The 23310-nt window shown below is 36.7% G+C and overlaps 1 protein-coding gene across 3 annotated transcripts in view; it reads left to right on the top strand.

The window, feature by feature from the left end:
• The window catches only part of LOC114455457 (neuropilin-2-like), a 140779-nt gene extending 120877 nt beyond the window's left edge, over positions 1 to 19902 (top strand). Inside the window, exons 15-19 of one of the 3 annotated variants that reach the window (XM_028436703.1) lie at positions 189 to 285; positions 2726 to 2758; positions 8807 to 9073; positions 16772 to 16834; positions 18375 to 19902. In XM_028436703.1, coding sequence (XP_028292504.1) covers positions 189 to 285; positions 2726 to 2758; positions 8807 to 9073; positions 16772 to 16834; positions 18375 to 18700 — 786 coding nt within the window. In that variant the 3' untranslated portion in view covers positions 18701 to 19902. The remainder of the gene's footprint in view (positions 1 to 188; positions 286 to 2725; positions 2759 to 8806; positions 9074 to 16771; positions 16835 to 18374) is intronic. The other 2 variants (XM_028436704.1, XM_028436705.1) reach the window with 2 other exon arrangements.
• Positions 19903 to 23310: the final 3408 nt, after the last annotated feature.

Here is a 23310-nt window from a genome sequence, read left to right as displayed (position 1 = left end):
TAACAATATACAAAATGTTTAAAAAAAACAGCTAAATAAATATATAAACTATAACCATCAATTTAATTAATCAACAATTAAAAGGCATGAAGAGGTTTTATTTTGTAGGTTACTTCTTTATGTTTGAGTCTAATTTTATGTCTGTTATTTGTATAAAGAAAGATTGAATATGTCTTTCTCTGCTGTAGGTTGTGTTTGAAGGGTTCTTTGATCACCCGACCAGAGGACACATCCGGATAGACAACATCCACATGAGCAACAGCATCGAACTGGAGCAGTGCACACGTAAGTCCACCAGCACAACACTGTTAGCTAAACACTATGTTAGCTAAAGATGAGCTAAACATTAGCTAACACACTGGATATTCAGTCCTCGTCAACTCCTTTATGTCTTTCTCTCTCTACTTGTCTTTCCTGGAAAGTTTGATTTCTGTTGAGGTATTACTTAAGTTAAGGTTTCATTTATTCAGACTTTTTTTTTTTTGGGAAATTTTCTTTGATCTCCTGACATATTTTGACAGACATCTGCTGATCGCTTTGAAGGTTCCTTTGAAGTTTTCTTGACTTGCGCACAGTAATTCCAACAAGATTATTTTTGTCTTCTTTTTGAATAATATGTTACGACTCAGAAGTCAAGGAAACTTCAAAGGACACACCAAAGCCATCAGCAGACGCCTGTGAGGAAGACTGGCAGTTAAGAGTCGAAACATGTCAGGAGATCAAAGTAAATTTCCTAAAAAAAAAGTGTTTCTGAATAAATGAAACCCTAACATATTATTAAAAAAAGACAAAATAAACTTGCTGGAATTACTACGCGGAAGTCAAAGACACATCAAAGCGTTCAGCAGATACCTCTGAGGAAGACTGGCAGTTGACAGTCAAAACATGGCAGGAGATCAAAGTAAATTTCCTAAATAAAAAAAGTGTTTCTGAATAAATGAAACCTTAACATATTATTCAAAAAGAAGACAACATGAACATGCTGGAATTACTACGCAGAAGTCAATGATACATCACAGCGATCAGCAGATGCCTCTGAAGAAAACTGGCAGTTTATAGTCAAAACATGTCAGGAGATCAAAGTAAATTCTCTAAAAAAAAATGTGTCTGAATAAATTAAACCTTAACATTTTATTTGAAAAGAAAAAATGAATTTGCTGGAATTATTATGTTGTAATTCCTTCTTTAGAGGCTTTAAAACACTGTAATGTTAAAGGTTGCATTACTTTAGGAGAACGACAGTCACAGGTCTTATTTGCATTATGTCAATAAAACCCTTCACATTGATTTAGTTTTCCAAGGATCCAACTTGCTCCTTCACATCAAAGCTTTTCCTTTTTTCAAGTCGTGCGTTTCCTGTTCACTTACTGCAGCGTTAGAATAAACATCCCGTGGCCAATCATAAACCACGTTACATTTCAGCGTCTGTTCCCATGACCCGTCACTCATCCTTCTCATTCCTCCATTTCCTCGTGTCCTCACCCTGTCCCTTGGCCCTTTCACCTAATCCACCATTCATTCCACTTTTTTAATTTCCTTTGGTCGGTTTCACTCAGAAAATCTACAACTGTAGAAATGTAGTGTGTGAAAAGAGAGAGTAGAACAGTTATGAAAGAAAGACAGAGATTTATGAGCTTTTTGCACCTAAATGTCCGTCAATTATTGGATTAAATTAAATTAAATTAAATGTGCTAGTTGCTCTAAGGGTTGCAAATTTGATTTGAACTGATTCTCGGAAATTTTCACAAGAACTTATGGTCCTGATTTTTAGAAATATTAAAAATTATAAACTCTTCATGGGAATTATTTATTGGAATTGACCGTTAATTGGGAGTAACTTTCAAATAAATGATGCTGATATTTTAGATGATGCTAAAATAAATTTTCCCAAATATATCTAACAGCTATTTTTTTTAATTTGGAAATATTTCCCATTAACTTCCATGGAAAGTTTTCAACTTGGAAAATTACTGCAATTTTGCAACACTATTTAAAATATTATTATGATACAATTATTTGTATTTGATAATGTTTACGAATATTGATTATTTGTATGCTGACAATCCCATAAAATTGTAATAAAGTCAATTATCATCTGTACTTTTATTGTAAAGTGTCTTTGAGTTTTTTTTGAAAAGAGTTATATAAAAAAATACATTATCATTAGTAATAATATTATTAATAATAATAAATAAAAACTGATGGAATAGCCCCAGATTACTGCTTTTTTATAAGAAAAGCCTTTAAACATTATTTGATGTTTTTTGTAAAGTGTTTTTGAGGATGTTTTTTTAAAATGCGCTATAAAAAACTATTGTACAGCTTATGAATTAAGCTAATGGTAACTGGGGGTGTGGCCTCAGTTTGTGTTTTTTTCCAGTTACTTTTGGTTTCATCCCACAATCTTTTGTCCTCTGCTACTTTAAGTTTCGTTTCAAAGTAAAAAGTTTTGGGTTGATTTCACACAAGGGTGAGAGTATATGTGTCCTGATTAAATTCCTGCTCACAATCCTATTTTTTACACGACTCTGCCTCCAAACAATCTTCCCTACGTCTATTCAGCCTCGCTCTATAATCGTGTTAACCGGTCCAGTAGTTTAAAGCAGTATTTAATTCTAACCTTCTGCGTTCGAGAGGTCGATGAGTTAACTTGAATCTGCAATGCATGCACATTTATTACCCATCTTTTCCTTTCCAGTGATCTTTGCTTTTCCTCTTTTTCCAGAGCCTTTGCCTGCATTAACTCCTGGTCTAACCAGTAAGTCCTACTTTTCTCTGCATTCCTACTTTCAACGACTGAACGTCTGTGCTTCCTCTTCCTGCTTGTTGCTAAGCTAAGCTAAGCTAAGCTCGTGGCTGTGCACTGACACTAAGAGTCCTTGTTGTTGGTAACACGGCGAAAGGGAAGTATTGAGCGGATCTCCAAGTATTTCAGATATCAGTTGAATGTTAATGAATGTCGAACACGTATTTATTCCAAACGTGTGTCGTTTGGACTGACGATGCGTTCACTCGATTGAGTCGATGCACTGCATTTCTCCAGCATGTCGTCCTGCACGCTGAGGAGTCACACAGCATTAAGCAGTGAGACAGAGGGAGATCAGGGTGTGTTTAAAAGGTTGTTGCACTGTGGGCATCTTGTTTACGACGTTACCAAAGTCACATTTCACTGGTTTGGACTTGTCTTGAGGTCAGGGTTTAGATAGACAGCAAGGTCATTCCCTGTCACCCACACACTTCAGTCTCAAAACTTGTTCCATAATTATTTAATAGCCACACTATACATTTTTAGTTTGATCGACTTTTTGAGGTATGGCCAATTTAGTAATGTCGATTTTTGTGCGTTCTTATTTTTCTTCCATTTTCAGCTTCCATTATCTCAGGAACTACACCACATGGGAAACTGAAATATGGTATAATAATACAGCTCCACCTACTCTCTCAGAATATATAAAAAGATCTGCTATACATTCTATCTGGTGGACATAACAGCTCCTCAAATTTGGAAAAAAGTTAGTATGTGTTTGGGTCTGGAACATGTTTGGGTCTTCAATAAATAACTTAGCATATGTCTCAGCTCCCTGTAATTTGATCAGCTTAGAGCTATGAACATAGACTAATAATTAGTCACATATATGCATTGGTTCTTGGGTGATGCTCTGGAAACCCGAAAAAAAATATCTTTTTTTAACTATTTTCATTGGCCCATAACTGCATGTGGGAATGTTGGAAAAAATCTGATCTCTGTTTAAATTTATAGTATAAAGGTTACTATTTCTTGGGATATGAAACATTTTTAGTTTTTATTTTGGACCCCAGTTTTGGGTTATTTCACCACTCGCGAAAATATTGATAATCCGAGAATTACGAGAATTTTTTGAGACAGAAGTGAGTGGATGTCCTGAAAATTTGCTGAAATGACATGGAATGACTTTATACTTTTATTGCTATAAAGAAACACTTTCCCGCTTTTTACTTCTATGTGTTGATAGTTCTTTTCCCAATGTGATCCCTTTTTCCCTGCACTGACTTCTCTCTTGATTATGTTCAGTTCTTTCCTCTGTTTTAAACCTCAGATCGTATTTACGTTAAATTTTTCTCCTTCGTTTTCAATAAGGGCTCAATGGTCACTGAAGGACTGAATCATGCACGTTGATCGCTTGTTTCTGTCATTGAGATATGGATTGGAATTATTGGTCGTGTGTGTTAATAAATCCAGAAAATGTTTTTGAGTACCTGAACAGAAGCACAGGTGTGACATTTTGGGTTTGATGGGGAAATACCAACTTTTGGTTCTTTGGGTCAGTGGTTTTCAACCTTTTCATCCCGCACCCACCAAGAGCGGGGACCCCCACTGTAGCTGAAGGTGGTTGAACACAGACATGAGCACTGAAAAAACAGTTATGTAGAGACAGGGCCATCTATAAGGGGGAGATTTTTCAGCAAAATGATTTCATTGTTCTATGAATCTGTGATAACCACATTTATATATTTATCTGAATAATATCCACTGTTATCCAGGAACGTTTATTATTATTTGCACCATTGTATATAGTCATCTTAAAGATGTAAATCCTTGTTTTAATTAGAAATAAAATGGGTTAAAAGTGACCAAAAATGATGGAAAAGGTGGTGAAATGGAATTTTAAAAACCAAAGAAATTGGTTAAAAGTTGCAAATTAGAGTGGCCAAAAACAAGCAGAATAAGTGGTTAAAATTGTTGAAAGTGTCAATATTGGAACAATGAGTTTAAACTGACAAATAATGGGGAATGACAAATCGTCAATGTTGTTAAATTGGCCAAAATAAGCATGAAATATAGTGAAAAGAGGTTAAAAGTGACAATAATGGGTCAGTATATGTGACATTAGGTGGGAAAAAAGGTAGAAAAGGTTTATGAGTGCCAAAAATGTCTTGAAAGTGGAAAAATTATGCAAAAAAGGCGTTGCCATTTGATGCAGAAGTGGCAGAAATATAATGTGTGATAATAGTGATAGAAATAGGTTAAAGTATGGCAAGTTTGGTGTAGTGGTAAAATGATAAAAACAAAAAAAATAACCAAAAATGGGCTCAAATTGTTCAAAAAATATTCTTAGTTTCTTGAAGGCATCTGGCGACCCCGAATGAGGTCCTGACACCAAGGTTGAGAACCCCTGCTTTAGGTTATGCATGACCTGCTGATGGTTGAAACTGGGAAACACTTGCAGAGCCACGCCCCTTCAGCCATCTGCTTGCAGGAGATGATTGTCCATGTTGTCCTTCAGTCAGCATCAATGTCTTCACACCTTCTGATGAAATTATTATCGTCAGAAAAAGCCTACATTTGGGAATTAATTTGTTCATTTTTGACCACGTTTGAAGAAGGCAGTAGTCCTGTATCTGTGTGTGTGCGTGTGTGTCTGTCTGTGTGTGTGTGTGTGTGTGTGTGTGTGTGTGTGTGTGTGTTCTTTTAGTGTGAAGAGATCAAAAACATTCCAGGAATACTGTCGGATACTTGAGCAGCACTAAGTTTTGTTCCACACTTGCTGTTCAATAAGAACAGAGATTCCTTTCCAAAAATAGTCAAAAGCAGAAGTCGACTTCAGAAAAAAGCGGAGTCACCTGACTCGCTGCCGAGTGTCTGAACTAATCCTCGTTTGGTTCTTTGAACTCCAGATGTCATGTGACTGCAGCAGCATCTGCTCTCTGTCACACGGCTGCTGTTTGTCAAACTAATAAGAGATCACTACTTAGTTCTGACTTAAGACTTCTTGGTTTCCTTGGGAGTGAGGGAAATTAAAGGTAAACTTGTTTAGCTTTGTTGCCAACTTGGGGAACAGCATTCAATAACACACAAAGAAAACACAAACACACAAGAAGTTAGATAAAAAATGGACACAGTCATGACAAAGACACACAAAACGGCCAAATAAATGCACATATTAACTTCCTCAACACACAAAATGAAATAAAAATGGACAAAACTATGACAAAAACACACAAACAACCAAATAAAAGCACATAATGACTTAAACAGTTAAAATAAGATACAAATTGACAAAACAACAAAAAAAATTACATGCACATACTGTAATAACTTCAACAGCACGTAAAATTATATAAAAATGGACAAAACGATGACAAAAACATACAAAACTACCAAATACATGCACATATTAACTTAAAAAGACCGGTAAAATGAGATGAAAATTGACAAAGAGGACAAAACGATAACAAAAAAACACAAAACGTCCAATTACATGCACATACTGTAATAACTTCAACAACACATAAAATGGAGAAAACAACATAAAAAAACACACAGAATGACCAAATATATGGAAATAACTTCAATAATACACAAAGCAAACACAAACACACACAAAATGAAATAAAAATGGACAAAACGACAACAAAAACCCACATAAGAACTTCAACAACACAGAAAATTGTATAAAAATAGACAAAACGACAATATTCCCTCCACAGATTAAAAAAGGTGCTTGTTTTATCTCAACCCTATCTGAGAAACCAATCCAAACCCATCCTTCCTTACACATGGGAAAACACTGTTTAAGCTAACGTTGTTACATGCTAACTCCAGCTTTTTGTCAAATCTGGATAGATAAAGAACTTCCTCGAAAGCTACAGCTTTTACTTTAAGGAACGAGGCTTTTGAGAAACTTGTTTCTCTATCTCTTCAAACAGGAAATGATGATTTTCTTTTTTTTTAAAGAAAAAGCTAGCGCTGCTTTATCTGCTAATCCACTGCTGCTCCACAACCAGAGGAAGTCTGAAGCCCTTAAACAGGATTCTTAAAGTTCAGATAAAGTCTGAGTTAAAATCATTCATCACTTTTTCCTCTCGTCTGTTTCTTTTTTCTCTCACTTGTCCCGACTCGATTCATCCTCATGCCTTTCTTTGGTTTTTCTAACTCCTCGTCTCTTTCATTTTCCATCCCTCTCTTTTCTTCCTCTCTTTATCGCTCTCTCAGCGGGTTTCTTTCACAGCGAGTTGACAGAGTATTGAAGTTTCAAACACACCCTTTAATGCTGGATTAAAGATATCATGGTGGGATTAGCTCTCTCTCCCTTCTTTACCTCCCCAACCCTCCGCTCACATTCTACGTACCTGCTGTTTCACTCATTCTCTCCTGCACTAATACCAACTTTATTATTATCCTTCTTCTAACCTTTGCTTTTCCTCCTTTCCCTCACTTCTTAGTTGTGATCTTAACCCGATTAAAAACACACATCACCAAACTCTAGCTTAACAGCCCCGACTTTTGTTAAAGTTTCTGCATAATCAAAGCTTTGCATTGTCCTTCAGTCTGGATTTTGGAAGCATGGCATGTGCCTGTGGGCGTCACTGTGTAACTACTGCTTGTGATTGTTTGTGATTCGCATCCTGAGGAAAAATGGCGCAAATGTAGCTTTTGCAGTGTAAATACCAACAGATGAACCAAATGTAGCTTCTCACGTTGTGTTTTATTACCTGGAACACTTGACACACTTAATAAAAGTATTACTTTTGATGTTTATTTAGAGTTTGTAGGGGGAAAGGAAGTAAAAGTAAAGTAATCAGTAGTAATGTTTAGCATGAATGTGTAATTGGATTTGTAGAGATAATAAAAACATTTTAAAACAAAACTTTACATAAAATAAATTAAAAAATTAAATTAAATTAAATTAAATTGGCACACAATCGATAGTTGGAAAAACATTTATTGATATAAAAGTGAAATTAAGGTATATGTTATATCTTTACAAAGAAAATTATTTCTCACATTCTCACGCTTCTCACATTGTGTTATATTCCCTTGAACATTAGAAACGGTACAAACCAAGTCCATTACAAAATAATTTACCTTATACTTAATAAAAGTCTTGCACCTGATGCTTATTTAGGGTTTCTTTGAAAAGGAAGTGAAAGTAAAGCATGAGAGGGAAATGTTTCCCTATATTGGAACAATGAAGCAAATTATTCAAATTTGTAGAGATATTAAAAACAAACATTTTACATTTTAAAACAAAACAGCATGATTTTTTTTTTAAGTCAATGGATAGAAAAATGGAACAATTACAATATAAGGTAGTTGGAAAAACAATTATTGACTGTGAAATGTATTAATTTAGTTACAAAGAAATCTAAAAAGGTTGTAATAATACATGTTTATTAATTTAGCATGACAGCGTACAATCTAGTACAGCAAGTCAAATTATTTAACTTTGTAATAGTAATAGCTTTTATTTTGAAAGCCAAACACATAGCACATAGACTGTTGTAAACTATCAACTCAGTTTATGTTTAGTCATTGGGTTTTTCCGTTCAAAAAAACAAGAAATGAGTGAAACAGGCATTTTATTTGTTTCTGATTTTTGTTAATTTTTTGGTTTTAAACCAAAAAAGTAATATATATATATATATGTATATGTATATATATATATATATGTATAAGTTTAAAATCAACCCTATATTACAAAAAAATACATAATTAAACCAACTCTAATAAAGAAAAGTGCTTTTTCTTTACTTTAAAATGAAATAACTAATTTTTAACATTTTTTATATCCTTTTCTGAACAAAAAATCTAACGACTAAAACACACGCTAACCACTACGTCACCACACCTTATGTAAAAGTATTTTCCATTTTCTACAAACCCCAGAAACTTTAAAGCTTGACTGATCGTCTACCGTACATGTTGATAAAATGCTGTTAGTGTTTCGGTGACTGTCGTCAGCTTTTTCCTTGCCCCGCCCACTGCGCATGCTTGCATCGACCGTTCCCGTTGAGCCATTCAGTAACGTGTCCTCCTGCCCTCCAGGGGGTGCCATGTCTGGGATGGAGCCCACAGTAGACACAGTGGAGGTTGAGCTGGTCCCCGCCTATTGGTACTATGTGCTGGCGGGAGCCGGCGGCGCCCTCCTGCTGCTGGTCAGTGTAACCATGGCAACGGTCCTGTGTTGCCACCGGTGCCACTGGGGCGCCAAGAAGAAGAAGAAGACCAGTGGTGGGAACCAGCATTCTGTGACGTACCATCACGACCAGCATCAGAACCAGCATCAACACCCATACCAGAACTCTTACCAGAGTCAGTATCCCAGCTGCAACGTGGGCCATAACCACATGTTAAGTGGTAGCGCGCCAAGCTTTGATCCCATGTTAACCATTACACTGGAGGAAGATGAGAAACACGACTCACGCTGCTGAAATGTTGTCGTTGAGAAGTGAAAAGCAAACCCTTTACTGTTGAGAATCCACCATGGTTCTCAGTGATCAGGATGAAGCTTTAGGCCTAGAACCAAAGTTCATCCCCAACTGGATTTCAATGGGACGTTAGACCCTGCTCTAAAAAAAAAAATGCATTTGGAGCCACAAGCAAAGATGGACTGTGGACAAGAACTACTGCATGTAGAAGCAGTTTTAGGCAGGACTGACTGCGTTTGTGTGCAGGGACTCTAGCACCAGTTTCTCCATCGAGCCTTTGAGTGGCTGAGATTTTACCAACACAGACGAATATAAGTGAGAAGAATCTGGTTGTTCCACTGTGACAAACACGCTGCAGCAGATCCAATGTTCGAAGCATCTATGAGTTGTATTTTATCAAAAATACGAAGACTAAAACAAACAAAATCCCAAAAACAACTTGATTTTAACTTGTAGATTTTCGCTAATCTCCACCTACAAGCATAAAATGTATGTTTCTTGTAAGTGTAAATTAGTGCAAAACTAAAATAATAATGTTATCTACAAGTTTGGGTTTGGTTTGACTTCAAAAGTTCTTAAGATAATATTTTTTTTATCAGATAAAGACAAAGTGTAGTTGAGTGTTAGTTAGATTGGCCAAAAACAGACAGAAAATTACTGCAAAGTGTCAGTATTAGAACAATTAATGACAAATAGTGAATGTGGTTAAATTGGCAAAAATAAGCATGAAATATTGTTTCGGGGAGTGGCCAACTTGACTGTTCTGTCTGGCAAATCAAGTCATTTGGAAAAATAGAAAAACGCTCTCTTATCATTGGCAGAATTTTTAAAAATTCATACCTTGGTTCAGAACTGACCGATCCCATCATTTGACTCAATTAAGTTCGTTCCTTAAGTATGTCAAGCTTAAAAATGACAATAATGGGTCAACATATGCAACATTAGGTGGAAAAGTGGTGGAAAGGGTTTATGAGTGCCGAAAATGTCTTTGTACATGGAAGAAATGTGTAGAAATTTGATGTAGAAGTGTTAGAAATGGAAGTAATGTAGCAAAAATGCATTAAAAAGAGCAAAAATATGGCAAGAAAAAGTGATAAAAAAAAGGTTAAAATATGGCAAGTTTGATGTAGTTGCAGAAAAAGGATAAAAATAAGCAAAAATTGGCTCGAATGGAAAAAATAAAATACTCCTAGTTTCTTGAAGGCATCTGGCAACCCCCTCCCAGTGGCTCGTGACCACAAATGGGGTCCTGACCCCAAGGTTGAGCACCTCTGTCAAAGATCAAAAAATCAAAGATCATTTGCTTACAAACAAATGAAGATTAAAATTGCAGCTCAAAAGTTTGTTTTGATTTCCACTGCAAACAATCGCTTTGTTGACGTTGACGAAAAGTTTTCAGCATTGCATTGTGGGATGTGGAGTCCCATAAATAGATGCATAGAAGGGTTTATACTTATTTCTTACTGTGATTTATTGTGTTTCTTTTCCAGATAAAGATTAGAGTTATTAGCTTTATTTCCTTTTTGTTCCAGTTTTTATCAATATTTGCCATTTGATCAAATTTGGTCAAATTTCAAGTCTTTCCTACAAAATAAATATCTGACATTGTTTTGGCGAAAGTTTCAGTGAAAACACCTGAAATGTGTTGGACAGTAATTTGGCCTGTTTTTAGGTCCAAACACAAGAAATGAAAACAAGCATCAATTTTGACCTTTTACATTTTGTTTGTGAGTAAACGATCTTTGATTTATTGATTTATGAAGTCAAAACTATGTCTTTATCTGATATAAAATGATGGTCTATAGCTTCTTTTTACATGAATGCTGAGATACGCACGGATAGTAAATATGCCTTTCCCCCTTCTTTTTAAAAAGTGCTTTAGTAAATAACTTGCTCATTTTTGGAACGCGATAGTGCCTCGTTGATTGCACATTCTTTTTTTTTCCTCTGTATGAGCAAATTAACATCTGTAAAAGTTGTGTTGCAGACGATTGTCTTCACTCACTGTTGCCATTCAGGCCAGAAGTGCTATTGATGTCAACTGATCAATGAAAGCCTTGTTAAATCTATGCATAGCAGGGCAAATAATGTTCAACATTTGTGTTGAATATATCATCACTTGTTCAAATCCCGGAGCCTTTCAATCCCGACCTGCGCGTTCTTATTCTGCTGCTTCTTCCCTTCACAGCAAATCCTCCCAGTAAAACAAAAAAAAAAACACAAGAGAGGAAAGAAATGGATAGAAGTGAAATCTCTCTGAGGAGAAGGGCCCATTAGGCGAGCCCTGTTTTTTCCTCCTTAGAATGCTCTCAGAGATGAAAGAAGAGGGTTTTTTTAAAGTCTCTATACTGTCTACTAAAGATAGATTCCTCCTCCGACTGAGAGGCAGGTTGGGCTGGGACTGAAGGTGGAGGGCAGGTTCTTTGATAACACAAAAGCAGATGAAAGAAGCCTTTTGGCAGGAGAGACGACGTGATGAGGACACGCATTATATTATATTCACTGCACATATCCAACAATACAGAGCTGCATTAGGGAGGATATCCAGACATGCACCGTAGCCTCATCCATGGTCCTGGGCGCTCGTTCACGTGCATGCTGCAGCTTTACCCTCCATCACCTTATTATTACCTCACCAAGGAGACTTTTATTTATTTCTTCATTTGTTTGACTGTTAGCAGGATTACGTCAAAAGAACTTTTGATTTTTTATGACATTTTTACCAAAGATAAACCTTAGGCCACGTGTGTCAAACTCATTTTAAGTTCAGGGGCCAAATACGGACAAGTTGGACCTCAAGTGGGCCACAGATTTTAGGTGGGAAAAATATCAAATTCTACATCAATGTGGCCTGGTTTTCACTTCCACGTATAAAGTATGTGAGTTTATCAGTCCCTGCAGTAAATTCATTTAAATTTCTGTTTATGTTTTTATAGTATTCTGAGAAAAATGTTGTAGCTGCAGAAAGGCGGTACTTGGATTTAGAAATAAGAGAACGGAGGTACTTCAGCCGAAAATGTTTGAGAACCACTGCTCTAAAGGGCCAAATTTGGCCCCCGGGCCTTGAGTTTGACACACTTGCCTTAGGCGATGGAGGATTACTTTAAATTTTGAAGGGGATATGGATTAAAATACTGGCTCTGGATCAGTTTGAAAAGTCTAGAAATCTCATCATTGGCGAAATTAAAAAAAAAAAAAATCCATATCTTTGTTCATAATTGAGTGATCTAAATGAAATTTGACTCAGATATGTCAAGTTACTTCCTCAATTATTCTACCAAATTTAATCAGGATCAGATCAGGATTGCACATTTTATTGTAATTTTTCCACACAAAAAACTGCGAGTGTCCATACATTGTAACCTACTGTATGGTTATTAATGGGATAAAAATGTTCTTCCAAGCCTTTAAAGTGTCAGTGATCGTGGCATCATGGTATCAGGATCACTGATCCAGATACCTGACGATATCTAGAAAAGAGGAGATTTGGCCTTGGTGAAGGTTTTGGTTTTCTTTCATCGTGCCGTGTTCTATAAGATGCTGTTTTCTGCTTCAGTCAACGACAATCTGAGCATTTTTATTTTATTTTTTTTGTGCTTGCATGTCAAATTTTTGCCTCCCCAGCCTTCTGCTTTCCATTTCAATCGACTTGTGTGTGATTTACACATTCTATGAGTCATTCTAGGAGCCCCGTGCCATAACCTAATCAATGTGGCTTCCAATTCAAATAGAGGGATGATATATGACCATATGCACGTTGTGCTACCCGTGCACTTTTTCCCCATTCTCTCCGTCAAACTTTTTGCTACATTTGGAAAACCTCCTGGCTTCACTTCATATACGGTGCTTTTAAATCAACCCTTGGTTCCTCGCTCTCCTCTTGCTTTTCCATCACTGGCTGCTTTTGAGCTCCTTTAATATTTCCAATTAGTTAATGGAGCTGATTGCATTCATAAAAGCCCACAGTAAGCATTTCTAGCCTCCAGGCCAGCGCCGCCGCTATCAGCGCGAGCACTCTAACAGGTCCTCAGGCCCCCATTGGAAGAGAGAACGGTGCCAAAGTGCCATCCCAGTGCCTGCCTGAGTAAAGCCTAAAAAACGCACCCCCCTTTTATTTTTCTCTTTACTAATTGGAGAGCGGAGACAAAATGGGGCTACGGGGAGTTCTAATCCACTCTCACATCAGTCAGATGATTGTGGTTGGGATCCGAGCCCCCGGGGCGCGACGCCAGCATCATTACAGTGTATTCGAGAGTCATCCAAAGAGTGCACCCTTCTTTTCTCCCTCTGTGTGTGATTTAATGTGTCATCGCTGCAGTGGTTTCAGCTGACTGCGACAAAAAAACGAAATAAAAAAAACATCACCTCCTCTCCTCCATTTTCAAATTTGGGTAATTGCATCAAAATTAGGCATTGGATTGATGGAGTAACTTGAATTATAATGTTAAAGTTTCCTTTATTCAGACAGCTTTTTTCAGGATATTTACTTTGAAATTTTCTTTAATCTCCTGCCAACTGCCAGTCTTCCTCATAGGTGTCTACTGATCACTTTGATGTGTCCTTATGAGTTCTTTCTGGGTGTGGCCAACTTGACAGGCAAGTCAAGTTAGTTTAAAACATTTTTTTAAAAAAACCTCTCAGCATTGGCAGAATTTTTAAAATCTCATACCTTGGTTCATAACTGACCGATCTTTATGACACTCAGTTATGTCAAGTATCTCAAGGTTAAAAGTGACAATAATGGGTCAACATACATGACATTAGGTGCAAAAGTGGTGGAAAGGGTTTAAAGTGCTGACAATGTCTTAAAAAAGGGAAAAACTTGCATAAAAGACATTTAAATTTGATGGAGAAGTGTCAGAAATGGGAGTAATGTAGCAAAAATGCATTAAAAGGAGCAAAACTATGGCATTAAAAAGTGATAAATAGGTTAAAATATGGCAGGTTTGGTGTCGTTGCAGAAAAAGAGTAAAAATAGGCTTAAATTGTTCAAAAAATATTCATAGTTTCTTGAAGGCATCTGGCGACCCCCTCCCAGTGTCTCGCAACCCCAAGGTTGAGAAACCTTGCTTTAAAGGGTTTCACACGTTTCTTAGGAAAATATACTGATTCTGGATCAGTTTGAAAAGTGAAAAAATCCCTATATCTCATCTCGATCTTTCTGAAGAGAGTTATGTCAAGTTCGTTCCTCAATTTTCCCACCAAATATTTTCATAAAAAACTGGGGGTATCTATATAGTTCTGTCAGGCAAGTCAAATTAAGTTGGCCACGCCCAGAAAGAACTCCTAAAGACACATCAGACGCCTCTGAGGAAGACTGACAGTTGACAGTCAAAACATGTCAGGAGATCAAAGTGAAGTTCCTGATAAAAGAAGACAAAATGAACTTTCTGGAACTTTAATTAATTAATTAACTGTACATTGTTGATAACAACTTGGTTAGTCCAATTGGCTCAATGATCTTGTATTTTTTTTGTGTTTCACTTTCACTTTATTTTCTGCATTTACTCAAACAGAATGTCTGCCAAAAGTCAACCTCAGTAATGTCTGTTTATTAAGTTATGTTATGCAGTTTTGTGTATATTTTGTTAAATGATTTGTTTTCGTTGAGCCTGAATAAAATCATGTCCAAACGCAGTCACTTTGCTGCTGAGTGGCTCTCGTGCACTTTTCTCTGCGTCGCTGCAAAAAACTCTTCAGTATTTGGTGGATTGTTCTTCATTTTAATGTCTTGCACTTTGAGTAGATATCATTGATGTTTCATTACTTTGTGTTTCTGTTTTGTTCTCAGATTTACATTTGAGCAAAAATGAGAACATTTGTTTTAAAGTTGACTTGTTTTATGACCTCGTGTTCAAAGTGTCGATAAGTGTTGATCTTTAGCCTTTGTGCAAACATGAAGGTGTACAGAAGCAGATTAGGGCCAATTTTGATGCAGGAAATAATTTTGGGCAAATCAAGAATAAAGTCGAAATGTCGAGGTTAAAGTGGAAATTTCAAAAATAAACTCAAAATACAAAATCGCGTAAAAAAAAGTTGAAGGTTTGCTAGTGAAGTCAAATCTACGGAAGCTGAAAAGGGCCGTCTACAAAATGCTGTGTATCGATGAATGCCTTAAACTATATTTCAAAGTTTGGTTTAATAACACAGAGATTCTTTATTTTTGTAATCTCTTCAAGAACTTTGAAGAGGTATTTGTCAAAAACTTAATCTGTTCAGAAAGAAAAACCAGTGAAGTTATGAAGTGGTGGAGTATTCTGTCGCTATTAGGGCCACTTTGAATGGAGACTGTTGTTGTATGGTAAATTGGCCCTCGTCAACTTCCGTAGATTTGACTTTATTAGAAAACCTTCAACTTTTTTTTCATGATATTGTATTTTGTGTTTATTTTTAAAAATTCGACTTTGATCTCATCTTTTTTAGTTTAATCTTGTCTTTTCAACTTTAATCTTGACATTTCGACTTTAATCTCATTTTCTTTTACTTTAGTCTTGTTTTTTCGACTTTAATCCTGTCATTTCGACTTTCATCTAATTTTTTCAACTTTAATCTTGTCTTTTCGACTTTATTCAAATTTTTTCAACTTTATTCTCGTCTTTTTTGTCTTTAATCTCGACATTATATTTCAACTTTATTTTCGAAATTTTAACATTAATCTCGACTTCGACATTTCAACTTTATTCTTGATTTTCCCAAAATTATTTTCTCCATAAAAAGTTGGCCCTAATCCTCTTCTATAAGAGTGAGATTCATACGCGATCAAGCTTTTCCTGAGGAAACAAACACAGCTCCTCTTGTCAGGGTTTCTTTTCTTTCTTTTTTTTTTGATGTGTTCCTCAGACACTGCTTTACATATTTTAAAATGAATTGTATGGTAACGCTACAGAGTGACTGGCCTGCCTTTTAAATCTAAAGCGGTGGTGTTTCCGCCTGTTTGAAGTTTCACAGTCTTAAATTCCGTTGTGAATGTGAAAAAAATAAAATGTGATTATTTTTGGATTAACGTTTTGTTGTGTTCTTGCTTGTGCTGTTTTTTTTGTTTTTCACTCTCTCATACATAGTCATTTTTAATTCATTCAACAAATGTTTTCACTGCCACCATACACGGAGTTTGCGGGGGGCATGGGGAGTCTTCATTAATGTACAGAATATACAAATATTTTAAGTGCCATAAAACAAAGTGACTGTACAAAATACATATAATTGAATTCATTTGTTGTTGTTTTTAAATACTAGTATAAGTTTTAAGTGAAAATTTTGAGGCTTTAGGTTGGTTCTTCTGTTGCGCAATTTTTCTTTACAATGTAAATGGTGAAGTGACACTGCACCCAGCAGTTCATGTATGGTACTGCAGCAAAAATTAAGCAGAAAGCGGCTGCTGGCCTGATTATATCATGCATAAACAATGAGTCGACCCAAATTTTTACTTAGAATTTTTGAATTATTGTATGTTACACACATTGTGGTTGGCGAAAATATCTCAAGACGGTCTATATACGGTCTATATATTGAATTCTATTTTTTCTTTTTCTCCGCCTATGACTGCTACTGAGCCAAATGTTCTCTCTGTCTTTGTGAACAGATCCCAGGCCCATGGATTTTGGTAAAGATACAGTTTTCAACCCCAAGTCTCCCATTAATGGAGGTGAGTTTCAACTCTGCTCTTTCCTGCTAAGCTGGAGGCTACGTCTGCTATTGTACAAGTAAAGCTGCTCTCTGGGTACGGACGTGCCTCAGGCTCCACATTTCAGATTTGATTCCACACGAAATAAGCCAGAGGCGAGAGTGACAGACACCTTCTGTAGTGTCTGTCTGTTTGTGTGCTGAGAGAGAAATAGTACGAGCTACGCTGAAACAAAGTAAAACTGACTGATTCCTTCTGGGCATCTCGACAAAACAGCGCTCCACACATTGTTTGTGCGTGTGCGTCGGCGTGCGTGAACATCACTCCTTGTTTCCTCCAACCTCTTGGCAGACGCGAGCTCGCCTTTACCTCTAAACAAGTCTGTTTACAGCCTTTCCCTCTCTCTCTCTACAAGTGTGTTTGTTTTCCTGCAGCTTGAACATAAAACACTCTAAATGTAGCATCTAATTGCAGACTTGCTGATTCACGTGTAGACGTAGATGCAGATTAGCAACACACTTCAGTATCCGTTGCACGCAACTTTAAATGTAAAATTCCTGTATCCTTGTTCTCATCCCTGCAGTGAAAACTGTTCGGAGTCACCAGGAATATGAAGTAAAAAGACTAGTGACATGTTGGATATGTTTGTTTAACTTCTACGTTTAATGGAAAAAATCTGAATAAAACTCTGTTCAACTGTTTATTTATTTCTCTCATCAAATCAATGCTCTCATACCCGTTGGTCACAAACTTCTTAGCCAAAAACAATTGTTTAAAGCAAGTTACATAATTTATGAAAAATAATAATTATTATTATTATTATTAATACTGTTAATAAATGCTAGTTTTTTTCTCTCTTGCTTCAAAATGCTTAAAAGCTGCGATAAGTTATTCTTTAAAGCAGAGACTTACTCGTTTTTGCGTTATTAATTTTTTGCCAACATTAAACTTCAGTTATGTGATAACACACTTTAATTCAAAGCTGTTTATCAGCTTTGAATTAAAGCAAATTTGTATCAACATATCGTAATCTGGATTTTATTTTCTTGAAAATAGGGTAACATTATTTTTAAAAATGATGTAATGTCAGATCACGCAGTGATTATGGCTGCATGGTACAGACTAGCTTAGCGACATGCTCGCTACGTGGTCTTTCCTATAGCAGTCACTTTACTTGGACTTCATGGGAAAATGTAAATTAAATGTGCAGGAGATGTAAAGGTCACTTAGGGGAGCTCTTCTTCTCTGCTTCATTGAGCAACCAAAAACAGTACGTGTTGATCTAAAAATCAGGCTGAATGTTTCACTCCAATAGAAAACAATGGGATGATTTGTTGGACATGGAGAAAATAAGTACATTTTAAAGGTTTAATGCCACATTTGTAAAAAAAGTGGAGGATCCCTTTAAGACTGTAATGTTCCCACATTTACAACACATTTGTTCAACAGGTCATCTGTGAGAACGTCATTGGTTTTTCCTTCATATGCCAAATCATAGTTCGGCATATGAAAAACGTCTTTTTCGCAGAGGTTTTCAAAACATTTCCCTCTTTCTCTCCAGATTACGTCTTCCCAGGGTGGCCGTCCCCCTTTTCCACTCCGTCCTCCGCAGTGGATCCCCCCTCTGTCACGCTGGTGTCCGAGAAAGACAAAGACAATGCCTGGTTGTACACCCTGGATCCGATCCTCCTCACCATCATAGTGATGAGCTCCTTGGGCGTCCTGCTGGGGGCGGTTTGCGCCGGATTGCTGCTCTACTGCTCGTGTTCGTACAGCGGGCTTTCCTCGCGCTCCTCCACGACGTTGGAGAACTATAACTTTGAGCTGTACGACGGGATCAAGCATAAAGTGAAGATAAACCAGCAGAGGTGCTGCTCGGAGGCATGAGGAGAAAAGTGGAAGTGGTGAACTTTGAGAGCATGGGGCGGGAAAGACGTCTCGAGCTTTCTCTTCTCGGTTAGGACAAAGATTACAAGAATAAGAAGCACTATCTGTGATTTCAGCGCCCCACGTCTCTGCTCCTGCGACGCTCTGATGTCTAACTGGACAACGTTCAATCAGAACTGTCCCAAGTTTTCTATGTACTGGTGGGAATTGTTGATCGTACTTAACTCTACATGCTATGAGGCCTAAATTGGAGAACCATCCCAGCATTCCCTCCCTATCCGTTCACTTCTCCTCCGCCTGTAGGAGAGAGCCTGCCTGTTTCTAAAAAAAAAAAGCCTGTGAATGAATGAAGGAATGAATAAATGTATTAGAATGACAGATCTACCAGAGAATATACCCCATCAGTCACTGGACGGACGTTCAGAGGATGGACCAAAGAGCCAGAAACAAGTGTGGATGTTTCCGATCCCCTTGACAGCATGATCTGGGGTGTTCTTCAAACTGTTGTTGATGAAACTCCTTAAAGAAGAAAATGTGATTGTCAGTATTGGCATAGACGCACATCCTCCCTCAGCAGCTAGAGTTTGAACGTGGCCAGTAGAAAGGAGCGAGAGTAAGACTTCAGCATCGTTGGACTTTTGACTGAAATCAACACATATCAAGCGAATGCCTAAACCCCTTTTAAAGGGAAAAGTCACACAACTCAAAGTCATCTAGATTTGTAAATGGTATCGACTGAGAAGTTCATTTAAAAAAAAAAAAACGTTATGTTTTGGTTTCCTGCTAAAGTTTTCGATATGAGTTTTGTGAGTTTCTATACGTCCACGCTCGCTCCTTTGTCCGCCCTGCATCCGCGCTTTGTGAAACCAGTGGCTTAGAAGAGTGATGGTGACTGTTTTTGTTCTGTTTTAGACTCGTGTCTTTTAGAGGAAAAGGTTCAGAAAATGCCAGCTTTGGTTTTGTAGGCCACTGTAGAGCTCTTTATTTAGCCTTGTGTTGAACTCCACAGTCTTAACTGTTTTTTTTAGAGTTTTTTTTCTATTTTGACCTGTTTTACATTACAGATATACAGCTTTTTGAAGAATAAAAAAAGAAAGATGATCAAGGTTAAGTAACGCAAAGAAAAGAGAATAAGAGGTCTATAGAAATCTAACATGCTGTTATGGAGTCGTGCTTTAGATTCAGTATTTTGGAATTTGTTTTAGTATATATCTCTATTTTTTTGCTTCTCAGACTGTGTGATGCCCAAATGATGGAAAGACACTGTGTTAACAAATTGTCAGTGATTGTTTTATTGCAACCTATGGATTGCCAAAGAGATGTGTACGAAGCTGAACATGTTGTTGGATCCCTCCGCTTTTTATCCATTACTCTTAACCACGCCCCCTGAAAAATGGCTGCCTAGATGTGGGAAAAACACTGAAGACGAATGGAAATTGTACCGACGACTTTTTTTTTTTTTTTTGGACACAATTGAGCCTTAAGCTAATTACAGTATATGCTGTATTGGAGGACAGCCATCAAGGAGGGCCAGTGTCGCTTGAGAGACGGAACAACACAATACACACACATTCACCTACACATGATACACACACAACAGGACGAAGCAGGGGTAGTTTAAAGAGGACGGAGAGTATGTTTACATGCAACGATAAGGCTACAAACACAATGAGAAGGGGAAAAGGGTAATGTAGCTATTCTAGGATTGTGTTGACCCCACATTTAAAGCTAATTAGCGTTAATAAACACACAATGATAACTCAATAACAATCATTTGCGCCGATTTCATCTTTTATATTCATAAGATTAAACACCTTCCTCGGTCTATGCTAACCAGTTGTTGGTATTTTCATGCTAACAGCTACAATTTAGGTGTATCTATGCTATACAGCTGCTAGCTGTTAGCAGTTCCTTGATTAAAAAAACAAAAAAAATATAAAAATGTTTTCATTACAATGCAAAAAAAGGAACTGATACAAGCAGTAAGGTTTAACAGCTGCTAGCTGTTAGCATTACCTTGCCAAAAATCATTGACAAAAGCAGTTAAGGTTTAAAGAAATGCAGCTGTTACTCTGTATAGGTGTATCTATGCTAAATAGCTTTAGCATTACCATGCTAAATGACTGTTAGCATTACCACAGTGGTAAGGTTAGCAGCTAACTTTGTAATGAACGGGAACACATTAACTCAATTAATCAGATCGACAGGTGAAGGGATGAATGGGTGCCAATTGTGCATGATTGTTGGTGATGGTGATGCTTCTGTCTATATGCTCCAATGCCGCTGTGGCTACAAAGTAGCTTACCACCCACCACCTGTATGAGTGATGTGAATGAATAATGGTTTCTTTAACAGGTGATTTAAATCCAGGCCATTATTATTATTAATATTATTAGAAGGGATGAGAGTGAAACATCAAACCAAGGGGATTAAAAGCATTTGACAATACAAAACACAAGAGTAGACAGACTTAAAAAACACTGATGTCTGTTTTTCTTTCCTCACTTTCTCCTGCCAAAACAAAGATAAGTCTGTTTTTAGGTTTTCTAAATCCTGGTATTTTTGTTCTCTGGGGCTTTATTGGAAAGAAAGAGGCTGGTGTATTGAAGGCAAAGGGTGAAGTACGAATCTAACATGCCAGACTCTGCCTGGAGGAGGTAGAGATTAAATAAGTAATGAAAGGGAAAATGATTAGAAGTTGGTGAAAGGTGGACAGAGAAGGAGCGGTGGGGGAACATTTGGAGGCTTTTACGTCCATTGCTGTGTTTTCATTGGACTGTTTTCCAAGTGCCTTGGAGCTCTACTATTGTGTCGCTCAAAGCCACCGTCTCGCTCTTCTTTTTCTCTACTGTCATTGTTAACTCCTCGTTCCTCACAGACGCCAATCAACCAGTGAGAAGACTCACCATACATGTATTCCTCTCCCATTTCAGTAAGAGTATTACCTCCTGTTCTGATACACACACACACACAACTACAGATTGGATGAATCAGCAGAGATGGCGAGTGTGGAGCAGTCTGATGAAAAGATGACATTTTTAAGGTGATGATACAAACACTACTTTAAATTAATTGTGGTCAAAGACAAGAACGTACTGTACATGTGAAGTGTTCATTATATCCAGGAGAGAAGACTTTGTCCACATCTGTTGTAAACAACTCAAATTTAATGAAGCACCTCACGATACACGCATCTAAAAAATGTGAATTTTTTTTTTTTTTTTAATAGTAACGCAAATAGTTACTTTCCTTGGTAATGAGTTACTTTTATTACAGAGTAATTCAGTTACTAACGCAGTTACTTTTTTGAACAAGTAGTGAGTAACTATAACTAATTACTTTTTTAAAGTAACGTTCCCAACACTGGCTAGGGAGGGGCTACACATCAATAGTAGAAGTATACTTCAGTGGGAACGCTCATCATCCTAACCATACTGATAGTATATAGTAGACAGTATGTATTTATTGAGTGTGTAGTGGATAGTATGGAATATGCCATTTCAAAGTCTTTTGTTTCGTTCGAACACAATGTAATCGTGTTTGAGTGACAAACAACATGAAATGGTCTCAACGAAATGTTTTAAAAAAAAAAATAGATGCTGCAAAATATTGCAATATTTCACCGCGCAATATTTTTTGACATTGACATTTTCTGAAAGTTGATTACACTTTATTTTCATAAATCATACTTATCATACATACAGAATCCAAATCTGTTGTAGAAGCAAAAGTGAAACTTTTTTTAAAAATGTAATTTGACAGTTTGACAAACATATCACTTGTTTTTGATATTTGTTCTTGAATTACTACGATGAACTTGTTCTCACAAGTTTTAAAGAAAATGAATTGTATTTTATACCATTTTGTACTTGTAGAGGTGAAATGTGTAATTATTAATATTGTGATTTATATCGTATTGTGACATAAGTATTAGACAAATACTCACCACAACAATCACTCTGGTTAGTTTCTGAGTAATAGTCTTAAATCCAGTGGATCATCTCTTCTTCTGATCTGAGGACGAGGACGAGGAGGAAAAGTTGCCAGATTTGTTGCTTTCTGTAAGAAAAGTCACTGATTTCAAACACTGCTGTACAAACAGAAAATAATCGAATTAATTACGGTACATTGTAGTCAATTAATCTAAAGTAATGGCGTAACAATAATTGACACGAGAAGCAATGTTTTTTAAGTTTAAATAGATTTTGGTTTATGAGTGAATCAATGAAAACAATAAGAGCTTCAAAAACAAATGTATGTTTATTATTTTCATCACAATTTAAAATTAATGCCAACAAACCCCAATAAACTGCTTTATTTTTTGTGTGTGTTGTTTTTCATTAATGAATTAATCACAATAATCTTGATAAAGTCCCAGCCCTACTTACAATGAAATTGTCTGGTTTTTATTGCAGATTGGACAGTGTGGAGGAGTTAGTCTTGCTGAAAAACTGAGTCTTTGTCGCATTTGTCCCTAGAAATATGAAATATGCTAACTTTTAAGTTAAAACGGGCATAATTTAAAAGAATAGGGATCATTTTTCAGTTTTCCCTCTGTTCCTCTGCAGCGGTGATTGATGACACACTGACTCTAAACTTCTCAAACGTGT

The sequence above is a fragment of the Gouania willdenowi genome, chromosome 21, assembly GCF_900634775.1.
Source record: "Gouania willdenowi chromosome 21, fGouWil2.1, whole genome shotgun sequence".
Classification (NCBI taxonomy): Eukaryota; Metazoa; Chordata; class Actinopteri; order Blenniiformes; family Gobiesocidae; genus Gouania; species Gouania willdenowi.
The sequence above is the reverse complement of the archived record's forward strand: the minus strand, read 5'-3'. Positions and strand labels throughout refer to the sequence as shown.